The 27,727-nt window shown below is 44.6% G+C and overlaps 2 protein-coding genes across 2 annotated transcripts in view; both read right to left on the minus strand.

Moving 5' to 3' along the window:
- Positions 1 to 1,667, minus strand: part of LOC142255717 (B-cell receptor CD22-like) — a 47,860-nt gene extending 46,193 nt beyond the window's left edge. The window contains exon 1 of the mRNA XM_075327173.1: positions 1,606 to 1,667. The gene's annotated coding sequence lies outside the window, so the exon portion shown is untranslated. The remainder of the gene's footprint in view (positions 1 to 1,605) is intronic.
- A 13,572-nt stretch (positions 1,668 to 15,239) lies between these two features.
- LOC142256337 (B-cell receptor CD22-like) overlaps positions 15,240 to 27,727 on the minus strand; it is a 92,586-nt gene continuing 80,098 nt past the window's right edge. The window contains exons 7-10 of the mRNA XM_075327967.1: positions 25,753 to 25,822; positions 25,421 to 25,503; positions 23,340 to 23,394; positions 15,240 to 15,588 (exon numbers count right to left, since the gene is read on the minus strand). Coding sequence (XP_075184082.1) covers positions 15,466 to 15,588; positions 23,340 to 23,394; positions 25,421 to 25,503; positions 25,753 to 25,822 — 331 coding nt within the window. The 3' untranslated portion in view covers positions 15,240 to 15,465. The remainder of the gene's footprint in view (positions 15,589 to 23,339; positions 23,395 to 25,420; positions 25,504 to 25,752; positions 25,823 to 27,727) is intronic.

Here is a 27,727-nt window from a genome sequence, read left to right on the forward strand (position 1 = left end):
TATAATATAAAATCCTCATAAAATACATGTAAGTTTGTGGGTATAATATGAAGATAATGTGGAAAAGTTCAGGAGGTAAGAATTATATTTAAAGACACTAAAATGGTTTTTGGAGTGTGAAATCCAGGTGACAGATTCCCTTTAATTTGATTTAAACATGCGCCTAAATCACTCATACTTTATACCTTTGATTAGTTTATATATATATATATATATATATATATATATATATATATATATATATATATATATATATATATATATAGTCGTATATAGAGTCGTTTTGATGAGGTTTTGGGGCAGAATCTGAGTTGAAACAAAGTTTTTGCGGAATATTGAGTTTTAAAGCAGAATTTTAAATGTTTGCTGTCCATTTATCTTTTATTTAAAAGATCCCAGAGTTCTAGTCCTCTTCCCAGCTGCATGTCTATAAGACTAAAGGCCGCTTTACACGCTGCGATATTGGTACCGATATCGCTAGCGTGCATTCCCGCCCCCATTGGTTGTGTGACACGGGCAAATCGCTGCCCGTGTCGCACAGCATCGCCCGGACCCGTCACACATACTTACCTTCCCTGCGACGTCGCTGTGACCAGCGAACCACCTCCTTTCTAAGGGGGCGGTCCGTGCGGCGTCACAGCGACGTCACTGAGCGGCCACCCAATAGAAGCGGAGGGGCGGAGATGAGCGGGACGTAACATCCCGCCCACCTCCTTCCTTCTGCATTAGGGCCGGCGGCCGTAGGTAAGGTGAGGTTCCTCGTTTCTGCGGTGTCACAGGGAACAATGTGAGCTGCCGCAGGAGCGACGAACTACTTCGCACCTGCAGCTCCTAAGATATTCGAGAATGGACCCCCATGTCACCGATGAGCGATTTTGCACGTTTTTGCGACGTTGCAAAATCACTCTTAGGTGTCACACGCAACGGCATCGCTAATGCGGCCGGATGTGCGTCACAAATTCCATGACCCCAACGACTTCGCATTAGCGATGTCGTAGCGTGTAAAGCCCTCTTAAGAGCACACTGAGTCTTTTTGCTGAGATTTTGGAGCAGAAACTGAGTTGAAACTTCAAGTTCTTGTAGAGCGTTGAGTTTCTGCCAGAATAAGTTTGTAAAAAACTTAGTGTGACCATAGGAAAAGATTGAGTTTTTAATAAAAGACAGAAAAAAATAATTTAGTCTTTGTCTTTGTATTTTCCTTTACTATTAGGTGGTTTATAAAATACAGAAGAAAAAAATCCTTCTCTAGCCTGTGCCTCCACCTTCTGAGTACAAGACTAGACACCCAGCCAAAACAAATTTTAAAAGGCTGTAAATTAAATGTTTTTTTCCAAGATAGTAAACTCTCTTCAATCTACAGTATAAGGTATAACTAATTAATCACTGGAGATCTATTTGACCATTCATTTTTTTATGGGAATTGCGGAAAAAGCCGAATGTAGAGTAGACCAGAGGAGAAGGGGTTGTCCACCACTCCCGGCTGAGATATATGTTATGGTTTAGTCAAAACTTAACCAAATTTGTTTCAAATAAAGTAAGTATGAGAAAAAAATTAAAATACTTATAGAATTTATGCAGCAGTTTAATTAATGATTCATTACTTACGTGCCGTGCCAAGCTCCTGGGAACAAAAAGACAACTGAATTGTCTTCATCTGACAAAAGAGGAAGTGTCTTGTTTTACTGTATTTCTGGATATGTGCAACATCCTCTATTACAAATGTTTCTATTATAGATTTCTGTTTAACACAGACTCTGTTGCGATTTACCGATAAAGTGACCAAATAAGGATGGAAATCCAACAGTGGTTTAAAATTTGGGGTGAAGGTAAAGTGATGCGCTCTGTACTGAGTTCTTCATTAAATCATTGAAGGGTTGGTTTCAGCCAGGACAATGGTCTGAGATGATTAGATATTAAATTAATTGTTAAATCATTCATCTTTGATGACCTTAATCTTGAGATGCTTCAACACTAGGTATCGCTAGATACACTACCGGAGGAGTAGTCAAACAAGCAAAAGGTCAGGAGCTGGGAGTTTTACATCTGTTACACAGAGGGCAAGCAAAGCTGATGTCAGAATACAAGCCAAAGGTCTGAAAGCCAAGAAGATACGTCAAGTATAAGGGGAGAGCCGAAGTTTGGTAGAAGTGGAGAGAGTGGAGCCGAAGTCGGCATACAAGCCAAAGATCTGAAAGCCAGAAAGACATATCAGGTACAAGGGAAGAGAGAGCAGAGCCGACTTTAAGATTCAAGCCAAGATGTGGAAGTCAAGGAGTCAAGTCAGAGTTGGGGAGACAAGACTGAGAGCGCACTAGGAACGAGGTAGCAGGACAAGATCAGGACGTCACTTACGGGAACCAGTAGCCATTGCTGCAACACAGGAGCTATCATTGGGGACATTCCGGGTGAATTAGCTCCAAAATAAAGCAGATCCATGCCCCAGAATGAGGCTCAAATTAACCAGATCCTCCCACAGAGCCCAATACTGGGAACAACCAGTTCCACCAGAGAACAATGCAAAACCAGGCATCGGCTCTGCAGCCAATCAGAATTATGGCAAATCCCTATTAGAAATGAGTGAACTGCTCAGTGGTTGGGTGCTCAGTAAGTGTAACGATCATTTTGATGCTTGGGTGCTCAGTACTTGCTTACAGAGTATAATGAAAGCCAACAAAAGGGGAAAATCTGAAAAATTGCTCAAATTCCCCATTGGCTTCCATTATACTCAATAAATGAGTACCGAGCACCCGAGCATCAAAATGCTCATTACGCTTACTGGGCAACTGATCATTGAGTAGTGCACTCATCACTAATCCCCCATCAATCACAAAGATGCTAGGAAAGGCAGAAAAAGATTTTGAGGAAGCTGGAACATGGCCCATTCAGGAAATATGATCATGATTCATGATGTCAGTTTTTGGCTGCTATCAGAGAGAAGAAGCCCCATGGGTATCGATAGACTCTGACCTGAAGCCGCTGTTGATACTAAGAAGAGACAGGATGATTCAACACCATCATCTGCTCTTCGGATCTACGCTGATCTTCCTTTTTATTTAGCCCTCAGGAGTTTTATCTCAAAATTTTGCAACTGGTTTTGACCTTCTCACTGTATCCACAAAGACTAGTACAAGAAGGAAAAGTTTGGTTCTTATTTTTTACCATAAGATTGTATTTACACCACTCGATCGTGACTGTTAAGTGACCGCTGATTATCTACTTGTAAACCAATCAGCATTCATTTAAAAAGGACCTATCACTTCATCCAAAACATCACGCTGTATGCTGCCTTCAGGCCAATCTACTTGTCCAGAACTTAGAACTCAACTTTTAATTAGGGATGAGAGAACTCATGGCTGATCGGATTTGCCGCGCTCAGCCAGACTTTAGTCCAAAGTTTGGTCCGGGTACATGGAATTTACCCGGACTCAAATCCAGACCCAAACCCCAGATAAGTCAAAAGGGAACCTAAGTAAGTACTGTAAAATTTCCCTAGTAATAAGCAAATATCCATGGCCCTTCCCTGCCAGATAATACCTGCCCTCAGCTGTCTGCTTTACTTTGGCTGTTTAACAAAAATAGTGGGGACTCCAAGTCCTAAATAAAAAATAACTGTAAAATAGGCATGGCGACCCCCTTTTTTATAACCCCAAAATTATTACACTAACTGCAATTGCACCAGGGCAATCAGGAAGAGCCAGGCAAAGCACCAGAATTGGCACATTTAATGGATGCACCAGTTCTGGGGTGGCTTCGGGCTGGTATATTTAGGCTGGGAAGAGCCAAATAATCATGGCCCTTCATAACCTCATTACACCAGCCTCTAGCTGGCTGATATACTTTGGTTGGTTATAAAAAATAGTTCAATTATTTACTTATTTAGGACATGGAGTCTCCTCTATTTTTGATAACCAGCCAAAGTAAAGCAGACAGCTGGGGGCTGATATTATTAGGCAGGGAAGAGGCATGGATATTGAGCCCTTCCCATCCTGATATCAGCTCACAGCTGTTGATTTCATTTATTATTTAATTTAATGGATGGTTATCTAAATAGGGGGGTGCCATGTTTGTTTTTTTAAATATAAATAAATTAAAACATTGAGAGCACCGTTGAGTGTCCGCTCTGATGAGAATTGTAGTAAGTAAATGTGAATAGGTGTGTGTTACAATTCATTTAAGCACTGTTTTCTATCATTTCACTGATATCTGTGTGCTCCTCCACCCTTAATAATAATAAACAGCAAGATATTTGGCCTCGGAATGCCGAACTTGCACACGGACTTCCTTGAGTAGTCCTAGCTTGAAACAAGGACACTAGATGTCTGGAAACGAACGCCGAACTTTACCATTCGGGTTCGCTCATCACTACTTGTAATCACTCACTCTTGAATGAGATTTAAGAAAGGTGTCATTACATTTTACATAAGACTAGTCCAGAACACTCCAATGCAAGACATATAATGTCAAGACAACTTTCTCTCACTGTAGAGCAAGTACAAGTTAACCTGAGCACAATAGATATGTGTCATTACTCAGATAAATTCGGGCAAGCAGTGTGTGGTAGAGGCTGCCCCAGCACAGGTGACAGTGCTATGAGAGGAAGAATGCTAATAAAAGACTTTGTAATGTGACACTGCTAAATTCAGCTGTGCTGATCCTGCCCCCACACTGACTGCTGGGACCTTATTTGAACATTGTTCATTTTCTGTGCTCTACTCTCAGCATTTATTAATCATGTTTAAGGTTGTAATAAGAAAATCAGGACTCTGTCCTATTATTGCACTCACTGAGAAACCTACTCTAAAAGGCCGCTTTACACGCTGCGATATCGGTACCAATATCGCTAGCATGCGTACCCGCCCCTATCAGTTGTGCGACACGGGCAAATCGCTGAACGTGGCGCACAACATCGCTCAGTCCCGTCACACTATTTACCTGCCTACCGACATCGCTGTGACCGGCGATCCGCCTCCTTTCTAGGGGGGTGGTTCGTTTGGCGTCACAGCGACGTCACTAAGCGGCTGCCTAATAGAAGCAGAGGGGTGGAGATGAGCGGGACGTAACATCCCGCCCACCTCCTTCCTTCCTCATTGCAGGCGGCCGTAGGTAAGGTGAGGTTCCTCGTTCCTGCGGTGTCACACATAGCGATGTGTGCTGCCTCAGGAGCGATGAACTACATCGTACATGCAGCAGCAATGATAATCGAGAATAGGGGGGGGATGTCACCGATGAGTGATTTTGAACGTTTTTGCGATGATTCAAAATCGCTCATAGGTGTCACACGCAACGATATCGCTAAAGCAGCCGGATGTGCGTCACCAATTCCGTGACCCCAACGAGATCGCTTGAGTGATGTCGCAGCGTGTAAAGCAGCCTTAATGGATGCTGGAATGGTATCTCTTGAATGATGGGACAATAGTGCAGCTGCCACCCACAGAGAACATCATGACTGTCACTGGCTAGTAGTGGGCATGGGAGAATTGTGTCACCCCATGAGCTATACCACAGATCGTGTTCTGAGGGAAGATGCTCATCTTGTCTCATGCTAGATGCTACTTTTGCTGCACTGGCTATACTTTACTGTATATTGATCCCACAGGCTGTACCTGTTGCTTTAAGGATACATCTTTTTGAGATTTTGTGAACCACATTAAGAGACTATTCCTGTTTCTGTTTCTATTAGTAGCTGCCAAGCTCTGTGCTTTAATATTGATGTATAACCTCCAAGTTCTTTGAAGTTTAATCACCAGGCTTTGTACTGCCAAACTATTCTGTAACCAGCAAGCTCTGTGCCATCATACAGGGTGAAACCATCAAGTTTATATAATAATGTTTATTTATTAATTGTACTTACTATTCTAATTGCCTTTATTGTAGGATACCTTTTTAAAATATATTGGTCAAAAAAAAAATCACCATTTTACAAACTGAGTAATCATCAGTAAAGGCCACTTTACACGCTGCGATATCGGTACTCGCCACCATCGGTTGTGCGACACGGGCAAATCGCTGCCCGTGGCACACAACATCGCCCGGACCCGTCACACATACTTACCTGCATAGCGACGTCGCTGTGACCGGCGAACCGCCTCCTTTCTAAGGGGGCAGTCCGTGAGGCGTCGCAGAGACTTCACTAAGCGGCCGCCCAATCAAAGCAGAGGGGCGGAGATGAGTGGCCGGAACATCCCGCCCACCTCCTTCCTTCCGCATTGCGGGCGATGGCAGGTAAGGTGAGGTTCCTCATTCCTGCGGCGTCACACGGAGTAATGCGTGCTGCCGCAGGAATGATGAACAACATCGTACACGCTGCAGCAGCAATATTTCAGAAGTGACCCCCATGTCAACGAGGAGAGATTTTGGACGTTTTTGTAACGATCCAAAATCGCTCCTAGGAGACACACACAACGAGATTGCTACAGCGGCCGGATGTGCGTCACAAAATCCGTGACCCCAACGAGATCGCTGTAGCAATCTCGTAGCGTGTAAAGCCACCTTAAGAAATTGATGGCATAATTTAAACAACCCCTTTAACTACTTAACAATCAGGCTAATTTAAGCCTCAGTCGAAATAATTTTTTTGCAACCATATTTGTTTTTCTTTTTTTAGTTTTTGGCCTAGACAGATGAGAGACGGAATCTTGCTTTTAGGGAAGCGGGATGATGTTTTGTGGCTTTCTCTTATGCCTTTACACTGTACAGTTCAAAAAACAAATATCACTATGAACATAGAGAATTATCTAGAAAAATTGAAAACACAGTAAGGGAAGGTCTACAGAACGTATATAAAATTGGTCTGATTTTCATCTGGAAAAGTGAGATGTGTGCAATCCGATTTTTTTTACTGCACCTATTAATAATTTACAAGACTGTTTACAATTGCTACAAAATTGTAATGTATCCGTAAAAATTGGAAATTATAGAGTGGTAATCAATTTTTTTTCTTGCACCTATCGGATTGAATGGATGAGTCTCATCTGGTTTATGGGGGAAGCTGCTAAATGAAAAGATTTTCTTAATTAGTTAAAAAAAATTGTTACCTTATTTTTCGGACTATAAGATGCACCCAGGTTTTAGAAGTGTAAAATAGTAAAAAAAAATTTGAAGCATAAAGCAGACCCCCCTTCCCAGGATCGTCATAATTACCAGCCCTGGGCGTCTGTGTGGCTCCCAAATCTACCTGTGATCTCTGGCCTGTACTCCATAGAGGTATGCTGCATGCATCTGGCCGATACATATACATCAGAACACACACTCACACATCAGATAGTCATATACATATACACACACACAATCAGACACACACAATCAGATTCCACATCATTCCTCGCTGTGATCTCTGGCAGGCGCTACGCGCCATTCTCCCCTGCATCTGGCCAATTCACACATCAGAACACAACCTCACACATCAGATATACACTCACACACCAAATTATCATATACACATACATATACACACACTCAGACACACACAATCAGATTCCACATCATGCCTCCCTGTGTGTGCTGCACACTGTTCTCCCCTGTGTCTAGTCAACTCACACATCAGAACACACACATCAGAACGCACACACATCGGACAGCATACACTCACACATCCGATAGCATACACTCACATACAGTCAAGAAATCGCACATACTGGTACAATCGCACGCACACTCCCCACATCCAGTGAAACCATGTGCTTCTGGCCATGTGAGCATCCTGCAGGTCCTGGAAGCTCAACGCAATGAAGAGCATCGCAGGTCCTTACACGCGCCGAGAAGCAAGCAATATCGCTGGGTATGGTGAGAGTGTGGATGCGATTTGTAGTGTGTGTGTGTGTGTGTGCTTTCTCATGTGTGTTTGTGTGCGTGCACAACCCGAACTTCATTTCCTCCACCATCATCATATATTCAGACTATAAGACACACCCCCTCACTTTTCTCCAAACTTTGGTCGAAAAAAAAAGTGCATCTTATAGTCTGAAAAATACGGTAATCTGCATTGTACCGTTGTATAACATTGGTTCGATGTCAGTTTTTTCATTGATAGGACCCGGACTGAAAATTTGATAGTGTGCACAAAGCCTAAAGGCCACTTTACCTAGCGATGTTGCTGGTGAAAGCACCCGCCCCCCGTCAGTTGTGCGTCACGGGCAAATCGCTGCCCATGGCGCACAACATCGTTAGTCCCTGTCACACATACTTACCTTCCTAGTGACGTCGCTGTGGCCGGCGAACCGCCTCCTTTCTAAGGGGGAGGTTCATTCGGCGTCACAGCGGCATCGCTAAGTGGCCACCCAATAGAAGCGGAGGGGCAGAGATGAGCGGGACGTAACATCCCGCCCATCTCCTTCCTTCCTCATTGCCGGCGGCCGCAATTACGATGTTCTTCCTCGTTCCTGCGGTGTCACACGTAGTGATGTGTGCTGCCGCAGGAACGACGAACAACCTGTGTCCTGCAACAGCAACGATATTTTAGATTAGAACAACGTGTCAACGGTCAACGATATAGTGCGTAAATTTGATCATTAGCGGTTGTTCATGCGTTTCACACGCAACGACGTCATTAACGACGCCGGTTGTGCGTCACGAATTCCATGACCGCAACGACATCTCATTAGCGATGTCGTTGCGTGTAAAGCCCACTTTAGTCACAAAGTTGAAATCTTTTTGTAACTGGGCAATGTTTTTAACATTCTGACAAAATGGCTTAGCAGCCATTCAGTGTCTTGCTGAAATCTCCTCCCTTGTATCATCTTCATCATCTTGGTAGATGGCAGCAGATTTTTATCAGGAATGTCTTGGTACATTTGTCCATTCATCCTTCCTTTAATTATTTGAAGCTTGCCAGTGCCGTATGCTGAAAAACAGCCCCACACCATGATGTTCCGACCTCCACACTTCAATGTTGTTGGTGATTTGCCTTTTGACTTCCAAACATGGTGTGTATTGTGGCCTCCAAACAGTTCAATTTTGGTCTCTTCTGGCCAGTCTATATTCTCTCAGTATTTCACAGGCTTGTTTTAATTATGAGTTAAAATAGCGGTTGTCCTAGGACAATAGTAAGCGCTTAACCCAATAATTACTTATAGTTCTGCAGCTGGTTACACAGGCAAACACCCCAAAAGTTGCCCAGATTGAATTTATAGGAAATACATTAGAGGTTTTACCATACTGGAAAAATCTCACGAACCAGCGCTGAAATATAAGACAACTTATTATTATTATTATTGTTGTCTTATATTTCAGCGCTGGTTCGTGAGATTTTTCCAGTATGGTAAAACCTCTAATGTATTTCCTTGTTTTAATTATGCTGAGCGAACTTTAAATGTGTCTAAACCTGCTTTTTAATCAGCAATGGAGTCTTGCATGGTGAGCATGCATACGGGTCATGGAGGGCATGTGCATTACTGTATTATTGTTTTCTTTGAAACATTTGTTCCTTCTGATTCCAGGTCTCTGTAGTTATCTACATGTGGTTGTTGGTTCTTGGACAGCTCTTTTGACAATTTTTTCACTCCTATGTCTGAATTATAGCTGGGACCATCTGGTTGTGGCTGGTTTTATGGTAAAATTATGTTCTTTCTACTTCTAGTTTATTGCCTCAACAGTGTTCATTGGAACCTTAAGAAGTTTAGACATTCTTCTGTAACCAATGCCATCATTATGTTTTGCGACAATACGGTTGTGAAGGTTTTGAAACAGCTCACTGGCTTTACCCATCATGAGTTGTTTCTTGTGTGGCACCTTGGTAATAAGACACTTTTTTAGAGGCCATCACTTGAACCAACTGATATTACTTTTCACTGAGTTACAAGATTGCTTACTAATTACTGATAGATTTCAGCTGATGTCAGGACTTTCCATGACTTTTTGCACCTCTATTTCTTCATATGTTCATTACTTTCTGCCTGTGTCATTTCTTATTATTATTATTATTATTTATTTATAGAGCACCATTGATTCCATGGTGCTGTACATGAGAAGGGGGTTACATACAAAATACATATACAAGTTACAGTAGACAGACTAGTACAGAGGGAAGAGGGCCCTGCCCTTGCGGGCTTACATTCTATAGGATTATGGGGAGGAGACAGTAGGTGGGGTGTAGGTGGGGCGGCAGCTCCGCACGGTGGTGGGGCGGCAGCTCCTCACGGTGGTGGGGCGGCAGCTCCGCACGGTGGTGGGGCGGCAGCTCCGCACGGTGGTGGGGCGGCAGCTCCGCACGGTGGTGGGGCGGCAGCTCCGCACGGTGGTGGGGCGGCAGCTCCGCACGGTGGTGGGGCGGCAGCTCCGCACGGTGGTGGGGCAGTGAGGTCATTCAAGGTTATAGGCATTTCTGAACAGATGAGTCTTTAGGTTCCGTTTGAAGTTTGCAAGTGTAGTAGATAATCTGACGTGTTGAGGCAGTGAGTTCCAGAAGACTGGGGATGTTCGGGAGAAGTCTTGGAGACGGTTGCATGAGGAGCGAATGAGAGAGGAGGATAGAAGGAGATCTTGGGAGGACCGGAGATTACGTTTTGGAGTGTAGCGAGAGATTAGTTCAGAGATATATGGAGGAGACAATTTGTGGATGGCTTTGTAAGTCAGTATTAGTAGTTTGAATTGGATACGATGGAAGATTGGGAGCCAGTGAAGGGACATGCAGAGAGGAGAAGCGGGGTGGTAGTGAGGCGAGAGGTGGATCAGTCGGGCAGCAGCATTAAGGATGGACTGGAGAGGGGCGAGCGTGTTAGCAGGGAGACCACATAGGAGGATGTTGCAGTAGTCGAGGCGGGAGATTATGAGAGCATGCACTAGCATTTTTGTAGATTGAGAATTGATGAAGGGGCGGATTCTGGAAATATTTTTGAGTTGAAGACGACAGGAGGTGGTGAGGGATTGAATGTGTGGTATGAAGGACAAGGCAGAGTCAAAGGTCACTCCGAGGCACCGAACTTTGGGTGCTGGGGAGAGCGTGATGCTATTTATTGTAATAGATAGATCATGTAGAGAGTGTAGGTGAGATGGAGGAAAGATGATCAGCTCAGTTTTGGCCACATTGAGCTTTAGGAAGCGAGAGGAGAAGAAGGAAGATATAGCCGATAGGCACTCTGGGATTCTGGACAGCAGAGAAGTGACATCTGGACCAGAGAGGTAGATCTGAGTGTCATCGGCATATAGGTGGTACTGGAAGCCATGGGACTTTATGAGTTGTCCCAGGCCAAATGTATAGATAGAAAAAAGTAATGGTCCCAGGACAGAGCCTTGAGGGACACCAACAGAGAGAGGACGGGATGAAGAGGTTGTGTGGGAGTGGGAGACACTAAAAGTGCGGTTGGAGAGGTATGAAGAGATCCAAGAGAGGACGAGGTCTCTGACACCAAGGGAAGAGAGGATCTGTAGTAGGAGGGAGTGGTCAACAGTGTCAAAAGCTGAGGATAGGTCTAGAAGTAGGAGTATAGAGAAGTGGTTGTTAGCTTTGGCAGTAAGTAAGTCATTTGTGATTTTTGTCAGGGCAGTTTCAGTGGAATGATGTGGACGGAAGCCGGACTGTAGGTTGTCAAAGTGAGAGTTAGAGGAAAGGTGGGAGGAAATTTCAGCATGGACGTGCTGTTCCAGGAGTTTTGAGGCGAATGGGAGTAGCGATATGGGGCGATAGCTGGCAGCAGAAGTTGGGTCGAGGGAAGGTTTCTTTAGGATGGGTGTGACTGTTGCATGTTTAAAGGCAGAAGGGAAGGTACCAGTTGTTAAAGATAGGTTGAAGAGATGGGTTAAGGCTGGAATTAGGATAGTGGTGAGGTTGGGGAGGAGGTGGGTTGGGATGGGATCACGTGCGCAGGTGGTGAGGTGCGCTTTTGAGAGAAGATGTGCAAGCTCTTCTTCGGTGATAATGGAGAGGAAGTTTATGGGGGAGGAGCAGTGGTCTGTTATATGAAGGGGTTGTGGTGGTTCAGCAGAAAAGACTTGTCTGGTTTGGTCGATCTTTTCTTTGAAATATGTGGCAAATTCTTCTGCGGAAATGAGGGAGGTTGGAGGGGGCAGTGGTGGGCGAAGGAGGGAGTTGAAAGTATTGAATAGCTGTTTGGGGTTGTGTGTTAAAGAGGATATGAGGTTTCTGAAGTATTCCTGTTTAGCCGAGGTAAGGGCCAAGCGAAATGTGTGAATTGCATTTTTGAATGTGGTGAAGTCTTCCTGGGAGTGTGTTTTCTTCCAGCACCGCTCTGCAGCCCTAGACACTTGCCGCAGTTTTTTAGTGAGGCTGTTGTGCCAGGGTTGTCTATTGATTTGTCTCACTCTGCCATGCACAAGAGGAGCAACTGAATCAATAGCTGATGTGAGAGTGGCGTTGTAGAAAGTGGTGGCACTGTTTGTGTTGTGCACTGAAGATATGGAGGACAGTGGTAGGATAGAGTCAGAAAGGGTGTGTATGTTGACGTGTGCGAGGTTTCTGCGAGGGTGTGATACGTGCTGGACAGGAGGGGCAGGTGAGGAGGACAGGGCAGAGAAGGTCAATAGATGGTGGTCAGATAAGGGGAGAGGGGAGGTAGTGAGGTTAGATAGAGAGCAGAGACGGGTGAAGATAAGGTCTAATGTGTGTCCATCTTTATGGGTGGCAGAGGTGGACCACTGAGATAGACCAAAAGATGAAGCAAGGGAGAGTAGTTTGGAGGCTGCTGACTGGCGGGTGTCAGTGGGGATGTTGAAGTCACCCATGATGATAGTGGGAATGTCAGCAGAGAGAAAGTGTAGAAGCCAGGCAGAGAACTGGTCGATAAAGGAAGTGGTAGGGCCTGGGGGTCTGTATATGATGGCCACTTGGAGGTTGGAAGGAGAATAGATGCGGACAGAGTGCACTTCAAAGGAAGGCAGGACAAGGGAGGGTAAGGGTGGGATTGGATTAAAGCTGCAGTTGTTAGAAAGAAGGAGGCCCACTCCTCCACCTTGTCTATTGCCAGGGCGAGGAGTATGGGAGAAGTGAAGGCCACCGTAGCACAGCGCAGCAGGGGAGGCAGTGTTGGATGGTGTCAGCCATGTTTCAGTGATGCCCAGAAAGGATAGGTTGCTAGAGGTAAAGAGGTCGTGAATGATGTGTAGTTTGTTACAGACCGAACGGGCATTCCACAGCGCTCCAGAGAGAGTGGGCGGTGGAGTGGGTGAGAGGGGGATGGGCTTTATATTGGAGAGGTTGCGGTAGTTACTAGTAAGGGTGGAGCGATAGGGGGGTGGTAGAGAGGAGTGTCCCATCTGGGGAGGTCCAGGATTGGGAGATATGTCACCAGCAGTGAGGAGAAGTAGAGAAAGAGAGAGCAGGTGGGAGAAGGAGAGTGGACGGCATGATCTGCATGTTATTAAGAGAGACCTGAGATTTAGGAGCAGGTCAGCAGATGAGGACAGGTGGGGAGGTAAAAGGGAAGGGGAGATGAATATTTGTTTGGCGAGTGCTGGCGTTGGGGGATAGCGAAGGAGAGTGAGGAGGAGTGGAGCAAAAACTGTGAGGGCATAGGTGAACATGGTGAGTTTAAGGTTTACATATGGGAATATGAAAAAGTGTAGGGGAAAAATGCAAGTGACAAACAGTTAAGGAGGTAACGCTCACCTTCTGGTCACTTCTGGGACATTTCTGGAATATTTCTGATTGCCCACTTAGAAAATCCCACTTAACATCATTAAAATTGTGGATATTTATCGTTTGATTCTTTATCTGTGTGGATTGGATGGGTTGTTACAAGCATTTTGTGAGAAATTCATGTTAATATCATATTTGGAAATATATTTACTAACAAAATTGGTGATGTGTTCAATACTTATTTCACCCGCTGTATGTTCCATTCATTTTTTTGTTTTTTATTTTCTTTTTTAACGTACCCCTTCACGACCGCGGGCCGTAAAATTACGTCCCTGCGGTCATAACCTTACTGCCCGCGGTCTGCCGGCGGCAGCATGCCGCGATCGGCGCACATCTCAGCTGATTTTCACAGCTGAGATGTGTGCCTGCTAGGCACGAGCAGAATCGTTATCTGCTCATGCCGTTTAACCCCTTATATGGCGCTGTCAATATGTGACAGCGCCATTATAAGCGTGATCACGGTAAAATCTTACTTACCGCCCGATCCCGGAAGTCACGTGACGCGATCACGTGACTCCCGATAGTTGTCATGGTAGCACAGGGTCATGTGATGACTCCTGTACTACACCTGACTTGCTTTCACTTTCGCTGTGCCGGGGGCACAGCAAAAGAGAAAGAGAGCGTATCTGCTGTTTACAGCCGTGTAGCTGTGATCAGCAGATACTGCAGAGCGATCAGAGTGCTGATCACAATAGCCCCCTAGGGGGACTAGTAAAATAAAAAAAAAAGTTAAAAAAAAAGTTTTAAAAAATTAAAAAAAACAAAAAAACCTAAAAGTTCAAATCACCCCCCATTCGCCCCATTGAAAATTAAAGGGTTAAAAAAATAAAAAATACACACACATTTGGTATCGCCGCGTTCAGAAACGCCCGATCTATCAAAATATAAAATCAATTAATCTGATCAGTATACGGCGTAGCGGCAAAAAAATTCCAAACGCCAAAACGACATTTTTTTGGCGCCACAACTTTTGCGCAAAATGCAATAAGAAGCGATCAAAACATAGCATCTGCGCAAAAATGGTACCGTTAAAAACGTCAGCTCGAGACGCAAAAAATAACCCGTCACTGAGCCATAGATCCTGAAAAATGAGAACGCTACAGGTCACGGAATATGGCGTAAAACGTGCGCCACTTTTTTCGGACAAACTTCCGATTTTTTTTTTTAACCCCTTATATAAAAGTAAACCTATACATGTTTGGTGTCTACGAACTCGCACTGACTTGAGGCATCACACCCACACATCAGTTTTACCATATAGTGAACACAGTGAATAAAATATCTCAAAAACCATAGTGCTATCGCACTTTTTTTGCAATTTTTCTGCATTTGGAATTTTTTTCATGTTTTCCAGTACACCATATGGTAAAACTGAGGGTTTCATTTAAAAGTACAGCTCGTTCCGCAAAAAATGAGCCCTCACATGACCATATTGACTGAAAAATAAAAAAGTTACGTCTCTCAGAAAAAGAATGGCAAAAAATAAAACGCAAAGCGAAAAATCGGCCGGTCGTGAAGGGGTTAATACTCAAAAATGTGTCCTCAAATATGGGTAAAGTGCTGTAAATAAACATTTTTGTAAATGTGAATGATAATCTTTAATATATCATGCAAGTATATAAATTACATAAAAAAATATGTAGACCTTATTTTTTCATCAATCACGGTATGTACATTTGAAAACTGTATTGGTAAAGGTGTTTTTCCTCTGATATTAAAAATAGGCTAATCACGCTGCTGGAACCGTTGTTTTAATCTGCATTTTTTATTTGTTTAATGCGTGGTTACGTTGGGTCCTTCAAGGAGATTAGAATTTTTTGTAGCTTCTTTGCACTAAGTAAAGTTCTCAAATTAATATTCCAAAGCAGAAAGCTTCTTTATCGTTTCACCACTGTGTATTCCACTTCTGATTGTCTGACCCTTGAAGGGGGATTTTGATCCTGATCATTGGGTCCATGGGCGATAACAGAATATTCAACTTCATTTGACGGATGCAGAACCTAAAAAAAGAAAAACAAAGCAAGCTCACAATGAGTTTTCAATTCAAAGTTGAACACAGCAATCGCCCGGAGACGTTCTGGCTAGGGCTGGAAAATCCAAACCGGAAGCAGAAAATTCACGAAGACATGAATAGGTATAAATCTTAGGTTTCAATAACAACAAAGAGAAAATGGTCCTGCACCACCACACTGCGCCTCGCGCTGATGGCAAGAGGGAGGAGGATAGTTCAGGTTGCTCCACATAGATCGCTGGTCGTGGGTGCTCATTGGTAAAAGAAGACAAATTCTCAAAAAGCCATCAAGAGTAGAGTTGAGCGCGGTTCGAGGTTCTCCAGTTCACGGCTCGAGTGATTTTGTGGGCTGTTCTAGATCGAACTAGAACTCGAGCTTTTTGCTAAAGCTCGATAGTTCTAGATACGTTCGAGAACGGTTCTAGCAGCAAAAAGCAGGGCTTTTTACAGCTACAGTGTGCAGGAGCCATCACTGGCAGCCTGCCAGAAGCTGGTAACCAAGATAAACATCGGGTATCCAAGCAAAGCGCTTTGGTTAGTAACTCGATGTTTATCCTAGTTACGTGCAGGAAGCCCACACTTCCCCGCTCAGCTCACTCCGCCCCCTCCTGCACGCGGCATGTACACACACACACACACACACACACACACTCACACTCACACTCACCTGTCCCCAGCCAAGCAGTCCACGACACTGACGTCCTCAGCGCCACCCACTTCGCACTCCGCCGCCAGCACACATGGCTCCGCCCACCTACACTCTGCACACATGGTCCCGCTCGGCTTACCTGCGGTGATGAAGTCCCGACCTCAGCGCTGCCACTGTCCTCCATGGCCGCCGCTTGTCACATCACCTTCTCTCGCTTCCGACCCGAGACTGACTAGCGGTGACGTCACGGGCCTCTCTCGATACTTGGCTGTGAAGGTTATTGAACTCAGTGACAGGTGCTGTCAGCAGTGCAGGAGATCAGCGCAGGTAATGTACCTCGCTGACAGCAGCACTTGTCATCCCCTGCAGTGACCTGGGCTGACCCATTGATGTTAGCTCAAGTCACTGCATTGCTCTCCCAGCCAATTGGGAACATCCTAATCTTCATTGACTGGGACAGTGTGGATCGTCATGGCAACCCCTTGGATTACACCAGACCTGGATTTGTTTTTCTTTCTAATAAATTGGTTGAAGAGGGAATGTATTGGGGAGTGTTTTTTCAAATAAAAATGTGTTTGTCGTCTATTTTTTTTTATTACTGACTGGGTTGGTGATGTCGGGTATCTGATAGACGCCTGACCTTACCAACCCCAGGGCTTGATGCTAGGTGACATTACACATCTGGTATTAACCCCATATATTACCCCGTTTGCCACCACACCAGGGCGTGGGATGAGCTGGGGCGAAGCACCAGGATTGGCACATCTAATGGATGCGCCAATTCTGGGGCGGCTGCGGCCTGCTATTTTTAGGCTGGGGAGAGTCCAATAACCATGGACCTCCCTAGTCTGAGAATATCAGACCCCAGCTGTCTGCTTTACCTTGGCTGGTGATCCAATTTTGGGGGGACCCCTACGTGTTTTTTTTTTTTAATTATTTATTTAATTTAAAATAACAGCGTGGGGTGCCCTCAGGTTTGGATTACCAGCCAAGGTGAGGTTGCCAGCTGTGGTCTGCAGGCTGCAGCCGTCTGCTTTACCCTAGCTGGCTACAAAAATTGGGGGAACCCTACGTCATTTTTTTTTTCATTTTTTTGGCTAAATACAAAGCTAAGCACCCCTTAGTGCCACATGAAAGGCACCAAAGGCTGCAAAATTACAAAATGCAGGAGAGTGGGACATTATGTGTCTTTCTGCCATTATAATGACAGAAAAGACTGATATGAAGTGTACAAGCACAAGAAAATCACCAGAGCGCTCTACGCTGTGAAAAGCAGTAGAAAATGGCACTGGAGTGAACATGTGACCGCCTCATGTAGGATGAAGCTATGGATCCTGGGTAAATTTATGTATTTACCCTCCTTCAGTTTTTTTGCAGTACACAAAAAAAACGGAAGGCACACGGATGACAAACAGATGACATACGGACCGTTTACGGAACGGAAACGGATGCCACACGGATGCACCCGTGAAAAAAAACGGACTGTTTTTTGCAGACCGCAAAAATGGATCGGTCGTGTTAATGTAGCCTTATTCTGATCTGCTGTTTATAAACAGCAGCAGAAATAAGTGAATAACGCCCCCCGGCGTCAGAAAATCTCCAGGGTTTCAGGGCTAGCTGAGACCCTGGAGATCATGATTCAGGACGGTTTTTCCGGTCCCCGCTCACGTGATCACAGGTATACACCATACACCGATGATCATGTTACAGTAAATGACAGCGCCGGTAAAAAATTATTTATCTCCCATCTGGCATGAACAAACATGATAAATCTCCTCCCCGGTCCCCTCCGGTCCCCCGTTGTCGCCAAAGTGCCCCCACTGATGCCCTTCCAGAAATCCAAGATGGCCGCGCGCACAGCAGCGCGCCGGCCGCATTCAACCTACTCCTCTGATTTCTGTCGCATGTGCCATTACACATGCGACAGAAAACTCCTCACCAGGCCCTGCCAGGTCACCCCCTATAACCCCACCGGTGTTCCCCGGTTTCCCACGGTACCTGTGCAGCGTTGATCCCCCCCACGGCCCTCTCCTTCACAATAGACGCTGCCGCATGCACAGAGCGGCTGTCAGCTCAGCTTCCTGTGTTCAGACACAGTGAGTGCTGGTTATGCATCTGTAAGCTAAATGGGCGGCACGGTGGCTCAGTGGTTAGCACTGCAGTCTTGCAGCGCTGAAGTCCTGGGTTCAATTCCCAACAAGGACACCCTCTGCAAAGGAGTTTGTATGTTCTCCCCGTGTTTGTGGGGGTTTCCTCCGGGTTCTCCGGTTTCCTCCCACACTCCAAAGACATACAGCGCTATGGAATTAATAACGCTATATAATCGAATAAAATATTATTATTACTGCAATGCCCTGCTCATGAGGTAAGGAACATAATTGATCAGGAGAGCTATATACTACATTTCCAAATGGAGGGATTTGCTTTTATAGTTTCCCTGCTGAACGACTACCAAACATGAGACTCCGTTATACGCCACAAGAAAACACATCTAAATAGCGAGCTCTGTTGTTAAGTATTCATTCAGCTGGATAACTGGACTTAAAGGGGTATTCCATCTCCAAGATTCTATCCCCAATATATAGTAGGTGGAATAGCAATAATATCAGCAAATACCAATATTTGGAAATGTAGAATAGTTCTCCTGATTAGGCATGCCCTTACCTCATGAGCAGGGCATTGCAGCTTTGGTAGCAACCATTACGACATGGACTCTGCTGCTGTGGACCCGGGGAGAGTGAGTGCAGATTCATTGCACCCACACTCCTCACATGAAGGGTCTGCACTCCTAGAAAATGGGGGATACGTTCCCTGAGTGTCTCCCCCCCATATTCTAGACGGTCCAGAGTCGTCGTGGGACCCCTTTATTTTATTTCTTACAATAAATTGGTGAAAGAGGAAATGTTTTGGGGACTGTTTTTTCAAATAAATTTCTTTTGTCGATTTTTTTTTTTGTTAGTACTGACAGTTTATGATGTTGGGTATCTAATAGACGCCATGACATCACAAACTGCTGGGCTTGATGGCAAGTGACCTTACAGCTAGTATCAACCCGATTTATTACCCCGTTTGCCACTGCACCATTGCATGGGATGAGCTGGGGTGAAGCGCCAGGATTGGCGCATCCAATGGATGCGCCACGTCTGGGGTGCCTGCAGCCTGCTATTTTTAGGCTGTGAAGGCCCAATAACCCATTTTGTTTTTAGTTATTTAAATAAATAATTAAAACAAAATATATATGGGCTCCCGCTGCATTTTTTGTATTGCTAGCTAAGGGTAATCCAAGCAGCTACTGGCTGCTAACCCCCACTGCTTGGTGTTACCTTCACTGGCAATGGAAAATCCAGGGAAGCATTTTTTATTTTTTTTGCCAAAAAACTACAAAAAAAAGGACGTGAGCTTCGCCATATTTTTGTATGCTAGCCAGGTATAGCAGGCAGGTGCTGGAAGAGTTGGATACAGCGCCAGAAGATGGCGCATCTATGAAAGTGCCATTTTCTGAGGCGGCTGCAGACTGCAATTCGCAGCAGTGGGGCCCAGAAAGCTCAGGCCAACCTGTGCTGCGGATTCCAATCCCCAGCTGCCTAGTTGTACCTGGCTGGACACAAAAATGGGGCGAAGCCTACGTCATTTGTTTTCTAGTTATTTCATGAAATTCATGAAATAATAAAAAAAGGGCTTTCCTTTATTTTTGGTTCCCAGCCGGGTACAAATAGGTAACTGGGGGTTGGGGGCAGCCGTACCTGCCTGCTGTACCTGGCTAGCATACAAAAATATGGCGAAGCCCACATAATTTTTTCAGGGGGCAAAAAACTTCTGCATACAGTCCTGGATGGAGTATGATGAGCCTTGTAGTTCTGCAGCTGCTGTCTGTCTGTATGGAGAAGAGCAGACAGCAGCTGCAGAACTACAAGGCTCAGCATACTCCATCCAGGACTGTATGCAGAAGTTTTTTGCCCACCAAAAAAATGACGTGGGCTTCGCCATATTTTTGTATGCTAGCCAGGTACAGCAGGCAGCCACGGGCTGCCTCCAACCCCCAGTTGCTTATTTGTACCCGTCTGGGAACCAAAAATATAGGGAAGCCCGTTTTTTTTTAATTATTTCACTTATTTCATGAAATAATTAAAAAACAAATGACGTGGGCTTCGCCACATTTTTGTGCCCAGCCAGGTACAACTAGGCAGCTGGGGATTGGAATCCGCAGCACAGGTTAGCCCGAGGTTTCTGGGCGCCTCTGCTGCGAATTGCAGTCCGCAGCCACCCCAGAAAATGGCGCTTTCATAGAAGCGCCATCATCTGGCGCTGTATCCAACTCTTCCAACAGCCCTGAAGCTGGGTGGCTTGTTGGGTAATAATGAGTTAATACTAGCTTTGTTTTACTAGCTAGTATTAAGCCAGAGATTCTTAATGTCAGGCACGTCTGACCCGGCCATTAAGAATCTCCAATAAAGGGTTAAAAAAAAGACACCACACAGAGAAAAAATACTTTAATAGAAATAAATACACAGACACATTAGAGACTCCATCTTTATTACCCCCTGTCAGCCCTCCACGATCCATGGTCTTCTGTCTTTCTCGTTCAACAAATGCAGCTCTGCTCCATCACTGCTGCATGGGGGAAGACGCTGCTTCCCGTGCAGCCTTCACTCCGTGAAGGCTGCACGGGAAGCAGCGTGCAGCCTTCACTCCGTGAGTGATCAGTGCTGCTGGCTGTCAGCGGTAACAGCGGTAACGCTGACAGACGCGTTACCATAGCAACGGTGCTCCGATCATGTAATTCCCGGAGCCGCAGTTAGCGGTGACGTCTTTGCTAACTGCGTTGTTATGGCAACGGTGATCTCCGTTAATGACCGGCTGTGTCAGCTGGTTCCTAACGGAACAGGGAGTCGACCGTGTGCTAGAGCATGTCGCCGGTACACAAATGTGCACCGTGTACCGGAGAGTGCATTGACAGGTCCTATATGACGCGTCATAGTCATGTGACCAGTCTGTAGCCAATGAGATAATAGCCACGTGACTGGTCACATGGCTATTTTGACGTCACGATAGGTCCTGCATCACTGCTGGCAGTGCTGGTCACCGGGAGGATTCAGCGATCATCGGATGAAATAACGGCAGGAGACAGAGTGCAGGAGGGATCGCGGGGACCGGTAAATGTTATGGCAATGTTTATTAACTGTATGTGTACATTTATAATGCGTTTTTATGTGTTTGTGATTGCCTCCCATTATATCCTATTGGTTCGAGTTCGGTTCGTCGAACGTTCGCCGAACTGAACTCAAACGAGACCTCCGTTCGACAAACCGAACTCGAGCCGAACTGCGGCTGGTTCGCTCATCTCTAATCAAGAGTGCAAGGAAACAACGGCCCATACCATCAGGTTCCAGAAGACAAGTTCTTTATTAATTCCAAAAGGTGCAGATAAATAAAAATCAGGATTCCAGGAGCACTTTTACGGGTCCACCATGGACCCGTAGAAGTGCTGTTTAGCACGAAATGGCCGTCGTCCTGAGGGAACCCGCACCCAGGTCTCCTCCTGCTTTTTAGCTGCACCTCTGGAATTAATAAAGAACTTGTCTTCTGGAACCTGATGATATGTGCCGTTGTTTCCCTGCTCTCTTAATGGCTTTTTGATAACTCTTAAGTTTATTTAACACATTAAAATATCCACACTAGCTCCAACAGCTCTAATAAGTTAAAAAATGTAACGCGTTTCGGGGAAAAAAATGATGCCTTATTCAAAGATAGCCAACTCTCAGAAGAATTATCTATCCATGAATAAGGCACAGTTTTTTCCGCAAAAGGCGTTGGGTTTTTCTAACTTTTCAGGTCTGTTGGAGCCAATACGGATGTTTTAATGAGTGAAATAAACTTGGTGTCACGCTGTACTCTAGGATGTCCAAAAGCAGTACAGGGCTACAGGGCAATAATGTGGTACAGATAAGATTCCTGAAACTACCTGAGAAGATAGTTAGCAGGTAAACCACTAGAGGGCAGTAGAATGGAGAAAAGGTATGAGCAGAGTATTCCCTAGCAGAGGTAATACTAGTCAAGCCCACCAGATGGCAGTAGAATCATCAGGACGCCGGATCACAACATGAGGTCTCGTAAATACACAGGGGCAAAGTCAAAGCATAGTCAGGTGGAAGCAAGGAGTCGATAGCCAGGAAGTCAGAATTCAGAAGCGGGGAAGAATGGGAAGAGGACAGGAACTGAATCAAGGTATGCAGACGAGGAATGAACAGGGAGACAAACAAGCAGGGAACTGAAGGGAGACAGCAGGAGAGACACAGACAGGATGGGAACAGAGATTTTAGGTCAACAATAGGTCAGGTGAACACGGAGGTCAGGAGGGGCAGGGCAGACAACAGTTCACTCACAAGCAGAGCCAGAAATATCACTGGCATAGTTCCAGAGATGCAATGCCATAATATAGTGGCCTGACCTCCAGAACGAGGCAGGAAGGATTAACCCGTAACGTGACCTGTATCAGAGATGTGAAACTAACAAAGGCTCAACAGCAATTGAACCAGGAGTAAATCATGACACTTGGGTTTTACACCTATCCATGCCTGCATGAATTCACTGGTTCCTGCTTCCATTTTGGAACCTAAAAGAAGTTCAAAGTTTAAATGGCGGAGTTTGTATTAATTTATAACAATCCATAAGTAGATTAGTAAGTAAATAAAAAAAAAATATATGTTTGGTTTCACCATGTCTGTAAGGCTAGGGGCACACCATCATATTTTTGGTCCAAGTGTTATCCTCCGACAAACTATCGGAACGCCCTCAGACCAATATTATTCTATGGGCTTTGCACATGTCTGATTTTTTGCTTGGGCCGAATCTGTCCAAAGAAAAATGACTTGCATCCGTAATTCAGATCGTGCTTGGCCATGCAAGTCAATAAGTTGGTAGAAAAAAATCGGTTGGCACCGAAGATGTCATCTTCCATTACACACAGTACTAGAGTCAATTTAAGCTCATCCGAGCTTCCAACCTGCTCATCTGATGGCTCGATCATAACTAATGGTCACCCTTAGGGAACAGATTTAAGTGAATTTCAAATTAGATATACAATTACTTACGTCACTGTTGCAGTATATTGCATGGTTTTCGTCAATGTTTACATTGACCATATACCTACAATAAAAATAACAGAGGCTTAGATTTAATCCAATATAATTTTCGGCCAACAGTTTTTTCCATGAGGCTAAGCATGTGTATGCCAAAAAGAAAAGACGTATAGATGCTCTACTGATTGTAAGATAGTTGTTTGTGGTATTTATATACTATCTCTTAATTTGCGAATAGAATCTTGGCAGAATTTGCCTTCATGATATGATAGGTGGGATCAATACACATTATATGATCACAGGTACTGATGGATTATTTTATCCCATTTGCATGAAATACCAGACATGGATTTTGTATGAAGCGGATGTTGCATTTGATAATTCAGCCAGTAAAACTTAAGAAAATTGGACAGAGCTCCAACTAAGCAGAAATACCAAACACAGCTCCATAATGAAGGTAGGGTTCTTTCATTAAATACAAACAAACTACTGTGTATGACCATTGGGATTTCAAAAAGTTGAGACTATACTGAGTACATGATTGAGTAGGAACTTGAATCATCCCTGTCCTGCAGATATTTGCTTTCCCAGCCTAGCAGGTGATATATCAGGTGACTCCACCCTCCACCCTACATTCCTTGCTTGAATGTTGACCTCGGCTTTGTACACTTAACCATGCTCCTGCTACCAGGTGATATATCAGGTAACTCCACCCTCCATTCCTCACCTGAACGTTGGTTCCTAGTTGCTTTTCTGCTAGTCCCATTTTTGCATTTATTAGCATTGATTCTCCTGACCTGGCCTGTTTTCCTGTCTGATCTCTCCACTTCTGACTTCGGCTTTGTACACCAATCCTGTGCTGCCTGCCCTGAACTTGGACCTTCTGACTATGCCTGAGTCTTGTGTTCTTGTACCTCATCCTCATGTCTCTGACCCTCTGGTCAGCAGCTGCAATTCGAGGGACTGCCCTGGTGTAGTACCTGGTGTCTACCAACAGCCCAGCCTATTCTCACAACCAGAAGGTATAGTAAAAAGCTGTTAGACACTTAATCATGCCCCTGCTACCCGGTGAAATATCAGGTAACTCCACTCTCCATTCTTCACCTGAACGTTGAAACCTAATTTCTTGTCTGCTAGTTCCTTTTTTGCATTTATTAGCATTGATTCTCCTGACCTGGCCAGTTTTCCTGTCTGATCTCTCCACTCCTGACATCGGCTTTTTTGTACACCAATCCTGTGCTGCCTGCCCCGATCTTGGACTTTCTGACTATGCCTGAATCTTGCCTTCCTCTACCTCATTCCCATGTCTCTGACCCTCTGGTCAGCAGCTGCAATTCCAGGGACTGCCCTGGAGTAGTACCTGGTGTCTACCAACAGCCTAGCCTAGTCTCACGACAAGAGAGTATAGTGAAGATCCAGGTGACACTTAGCCATGCCCCTCCTGGGTAAGCCCGACCCGTGGAACAGTGGGTCCACCCCCATTAGCGTTACACAGTGTGCCACTACTGCTGTTTTTTTATGCAACAAACAGTTTGGAGACATGCAAGGTACCAATGTCCAAGTGGAACTGCATACTCAATGCTTGCTATTGATAGACCATTGCTATTCGCAGACATTTTAATCCAGGACTTATTGATGTAATTTTTTCTCAGGAACCTGCCACTTCCTTTTCTAATTGTTGTTTGAACTTCTACTCTTGCCTTCACTACTGATAAAGTCTTACTGGCAAAACAAGATCAAAACAGTTTTGCCTATCCTTGAAGGACCCGCAAAACACACTTGGGTTGGGAAACATTGTGGAACAATATTGTTCAAATTTTCTCGAGAAACTAGCACAAATGTAAGGTTAAGTGAAAGAGTCTGTTCCTTCAAAAATACCTTTTAAAATGTTGCTTTCTGGCCACTTATAGAGGTATATGTGAAAAGGAAATGTTGCCAAAGAATGATTTTCAGTCTATGTTTTCAGTTGGGCCAAGGCTTCATTAGGCCAATGTTACTTGTCACTATTATCGGTGGCATGTTTTAATAGAATAAGTGAAGTTTTTGAAACCTAATAAAGTGAAATAAATCAACAGGTTCAAAAATAAACTCACTCCAATCTTATGGAAGATGGTTTTGCTTGGTGATTACTTTGGATGTTTCCATATAGGTTGTCATCTTTATTATTGACCGTTTCCTAGAGAAAAACAATGCAACAAAAGATTTATTTTTGATAAATAAAGATTTTTTAAAAAAAATAACCTCTCAAAATAAAAATATTATATTTATTTATAAATATTTTATATTTTATTTATTTTTATTTCAACTTTCATTGGAATTACCGAACATCAGCACAGATTGAGTTGAGCAGATATTTGAAGCCAATATATTCACAATGGCATGCAGAGTAAATGTATGTAAACATTGGCCATGCAAAAACACTCACATGGTAAGGAATCCTGTGTGATACTGTTCCATGAATTGGAGAGGTCGGACTAGCAGACTTCTTGTTTTGTCTATAAAAAATAATAAAATTGAAAATATGGAATCTAAAGGTTTTACACTTTATGCAGAAATAAAGGAAACAACGTAAAATGTATGTAACATTTCATGACGTAGTCAGTGAGTTTAAAGGATGGTTCCGAAGATCAGTCTACTCCAAACAGGGCAGATGCCGGCTACATTATATAGCTGGAATCTACCTTTACCTGAACTCAATTGTCACTACTACCGCCGATCCCTGCTACTGTTAACCTCTGAAATGTGTGTGTCAATCACTGAAAGCTGTAATCAGGCCCAGGTGTTCATTTAAGTGCCAAACACCCACCCATGGCAGCCTGATCACAAGTAAGCTATGGATTGTTGTAAAGCTGAGGCACTTCTTCTGTGATTTTCTGTAGTCTGTGAGCCCTCATGGGCAGGGTCCTCTCTACTCCTGTACCCTCACCCTTGTGAACCCTCATGGGCAGGGTCCTCTCTCCTTCTGTACCCTCACACCTTCCCTGTAGACTCTGAGCCCTTGTTGGCAGGTTCCTCTTTCCTCCTGTGCTCTCACCAATTCCCTGTAGACTTTGAGCCCTCATGGGCAGGGTCCTCTCTCCTCCTACACCCTCACTCATCCTCTGTAGACTTTGAGCCCTCATGGGCAGGGTCCTCTCTCCTCCTACACCCTCACTCATCCTCTGTAGACTTTGAGCCCTCATGGGCAGGGTCCTCTCTCCTCCTGTACCCTCACTCATCCCCTGTAGACTGTAAGCCCTCGTGGGCAGGGTCCTCTCTACTCCTGTACCCTCACCCCTTCCTTGTAGATTGTGAACCCTCATGGGCAGGGTCCTCTCTCCTGACTCCAGGTGCCATTTCTTTTAAGCCCACACCACTCACAGAGCATCTGTGACACCCGCCACACCGCCCTGCAGCACACAGCCAGTACGGCATCCACACCACAGCCAGCACCATCCCTGCCTCCTGTTACACGGCTCCACCACCGCTGCCCCCCCCCAATAAGACACCACCAAATTAGAAGATGGACCCCTTTTTTTTCTCTAAATTTGGGGTGCGTCTTATAATCCGGTGCATCTCATAAAACAAAAAATACAGTAGATGGTCTGGACTGTGCCTTGGCCATTCTAACACCTGGATGCATTTATTTGTGAACCATTTCCTTGTAGATGTTGCTTTATGTTTGGGATCATTATCTTGTTGGAAGACAAATCTCTGTCCCAGTCTCAGGTCTTTTGCAGACTCCAACAGGTTTTCTTCAAGAATGCTCCTGTATTTGGCTCCATCCATCTTCCCATAAATTTTAACCATCTTTCCTGTCCCTGCTGAAGAAAAGCAGGACCAAACCATGATGCTGCCACCAGCATGTTTGACAGTGGGGATGTGTGTTCAGGGTGATGAGCTGTGTTGCTTTTACGCCAAACATATCGTTTGGCATTGTGCCCAAATAGTTTGATTTTGGTTTCCTCTGATCAGCGCACCTTCTTCCCATGTTTGGTGTCACCCAGGTGGCTTGTGGCAAACTTTAAATGACACTTTTTCTTTGATATCTTTGAGAAATGGCTTTCTTCTTGCCACTCTTCCATAAAGGCCAGATTTGTGCCAGATTTGTGCCAGATTTGTGCAGTGTATGACTGATTGTTGTCCTATGGACAGACCCTCCCACCTCAGCTGTAGATCTCTGCAGTTCATCCAGAGTGATCATGGGCCTCTTGGCTGCATCTCTGATCATTCTTCTCCTTGTTTGAGATGAAAGTTTGGATGGACGGCCGGGTCTTGGTAGATTTGCAGTGGTATGATTCTCCTTCCATTTCAATATGATCGCTTGCACAGTGCTTCTTGGGATGTTTAAAGTTTTAAAAATCTTTTTGCAACCAACTTTAAACTTCTCCACAACAGTATCACGGACCTGCCTGTTGTGT

The sequence above is a fragment of the Anomaloglossus baeobatrachus genome, chromosome 11 (assembly GCF_048569485.1).
Source record: "Anomaloglossus baeobatrachus isolate aAnoBae1 chromosome 11, aAnoBae1.hap1, whole genome shotgun sequence".
NCBI lineage: Eukaryota > Metazoa > Chordata > Amphibia > Anura > Aromobatidae > Anomaloglossus > Anomaloglossus baeobatrachus.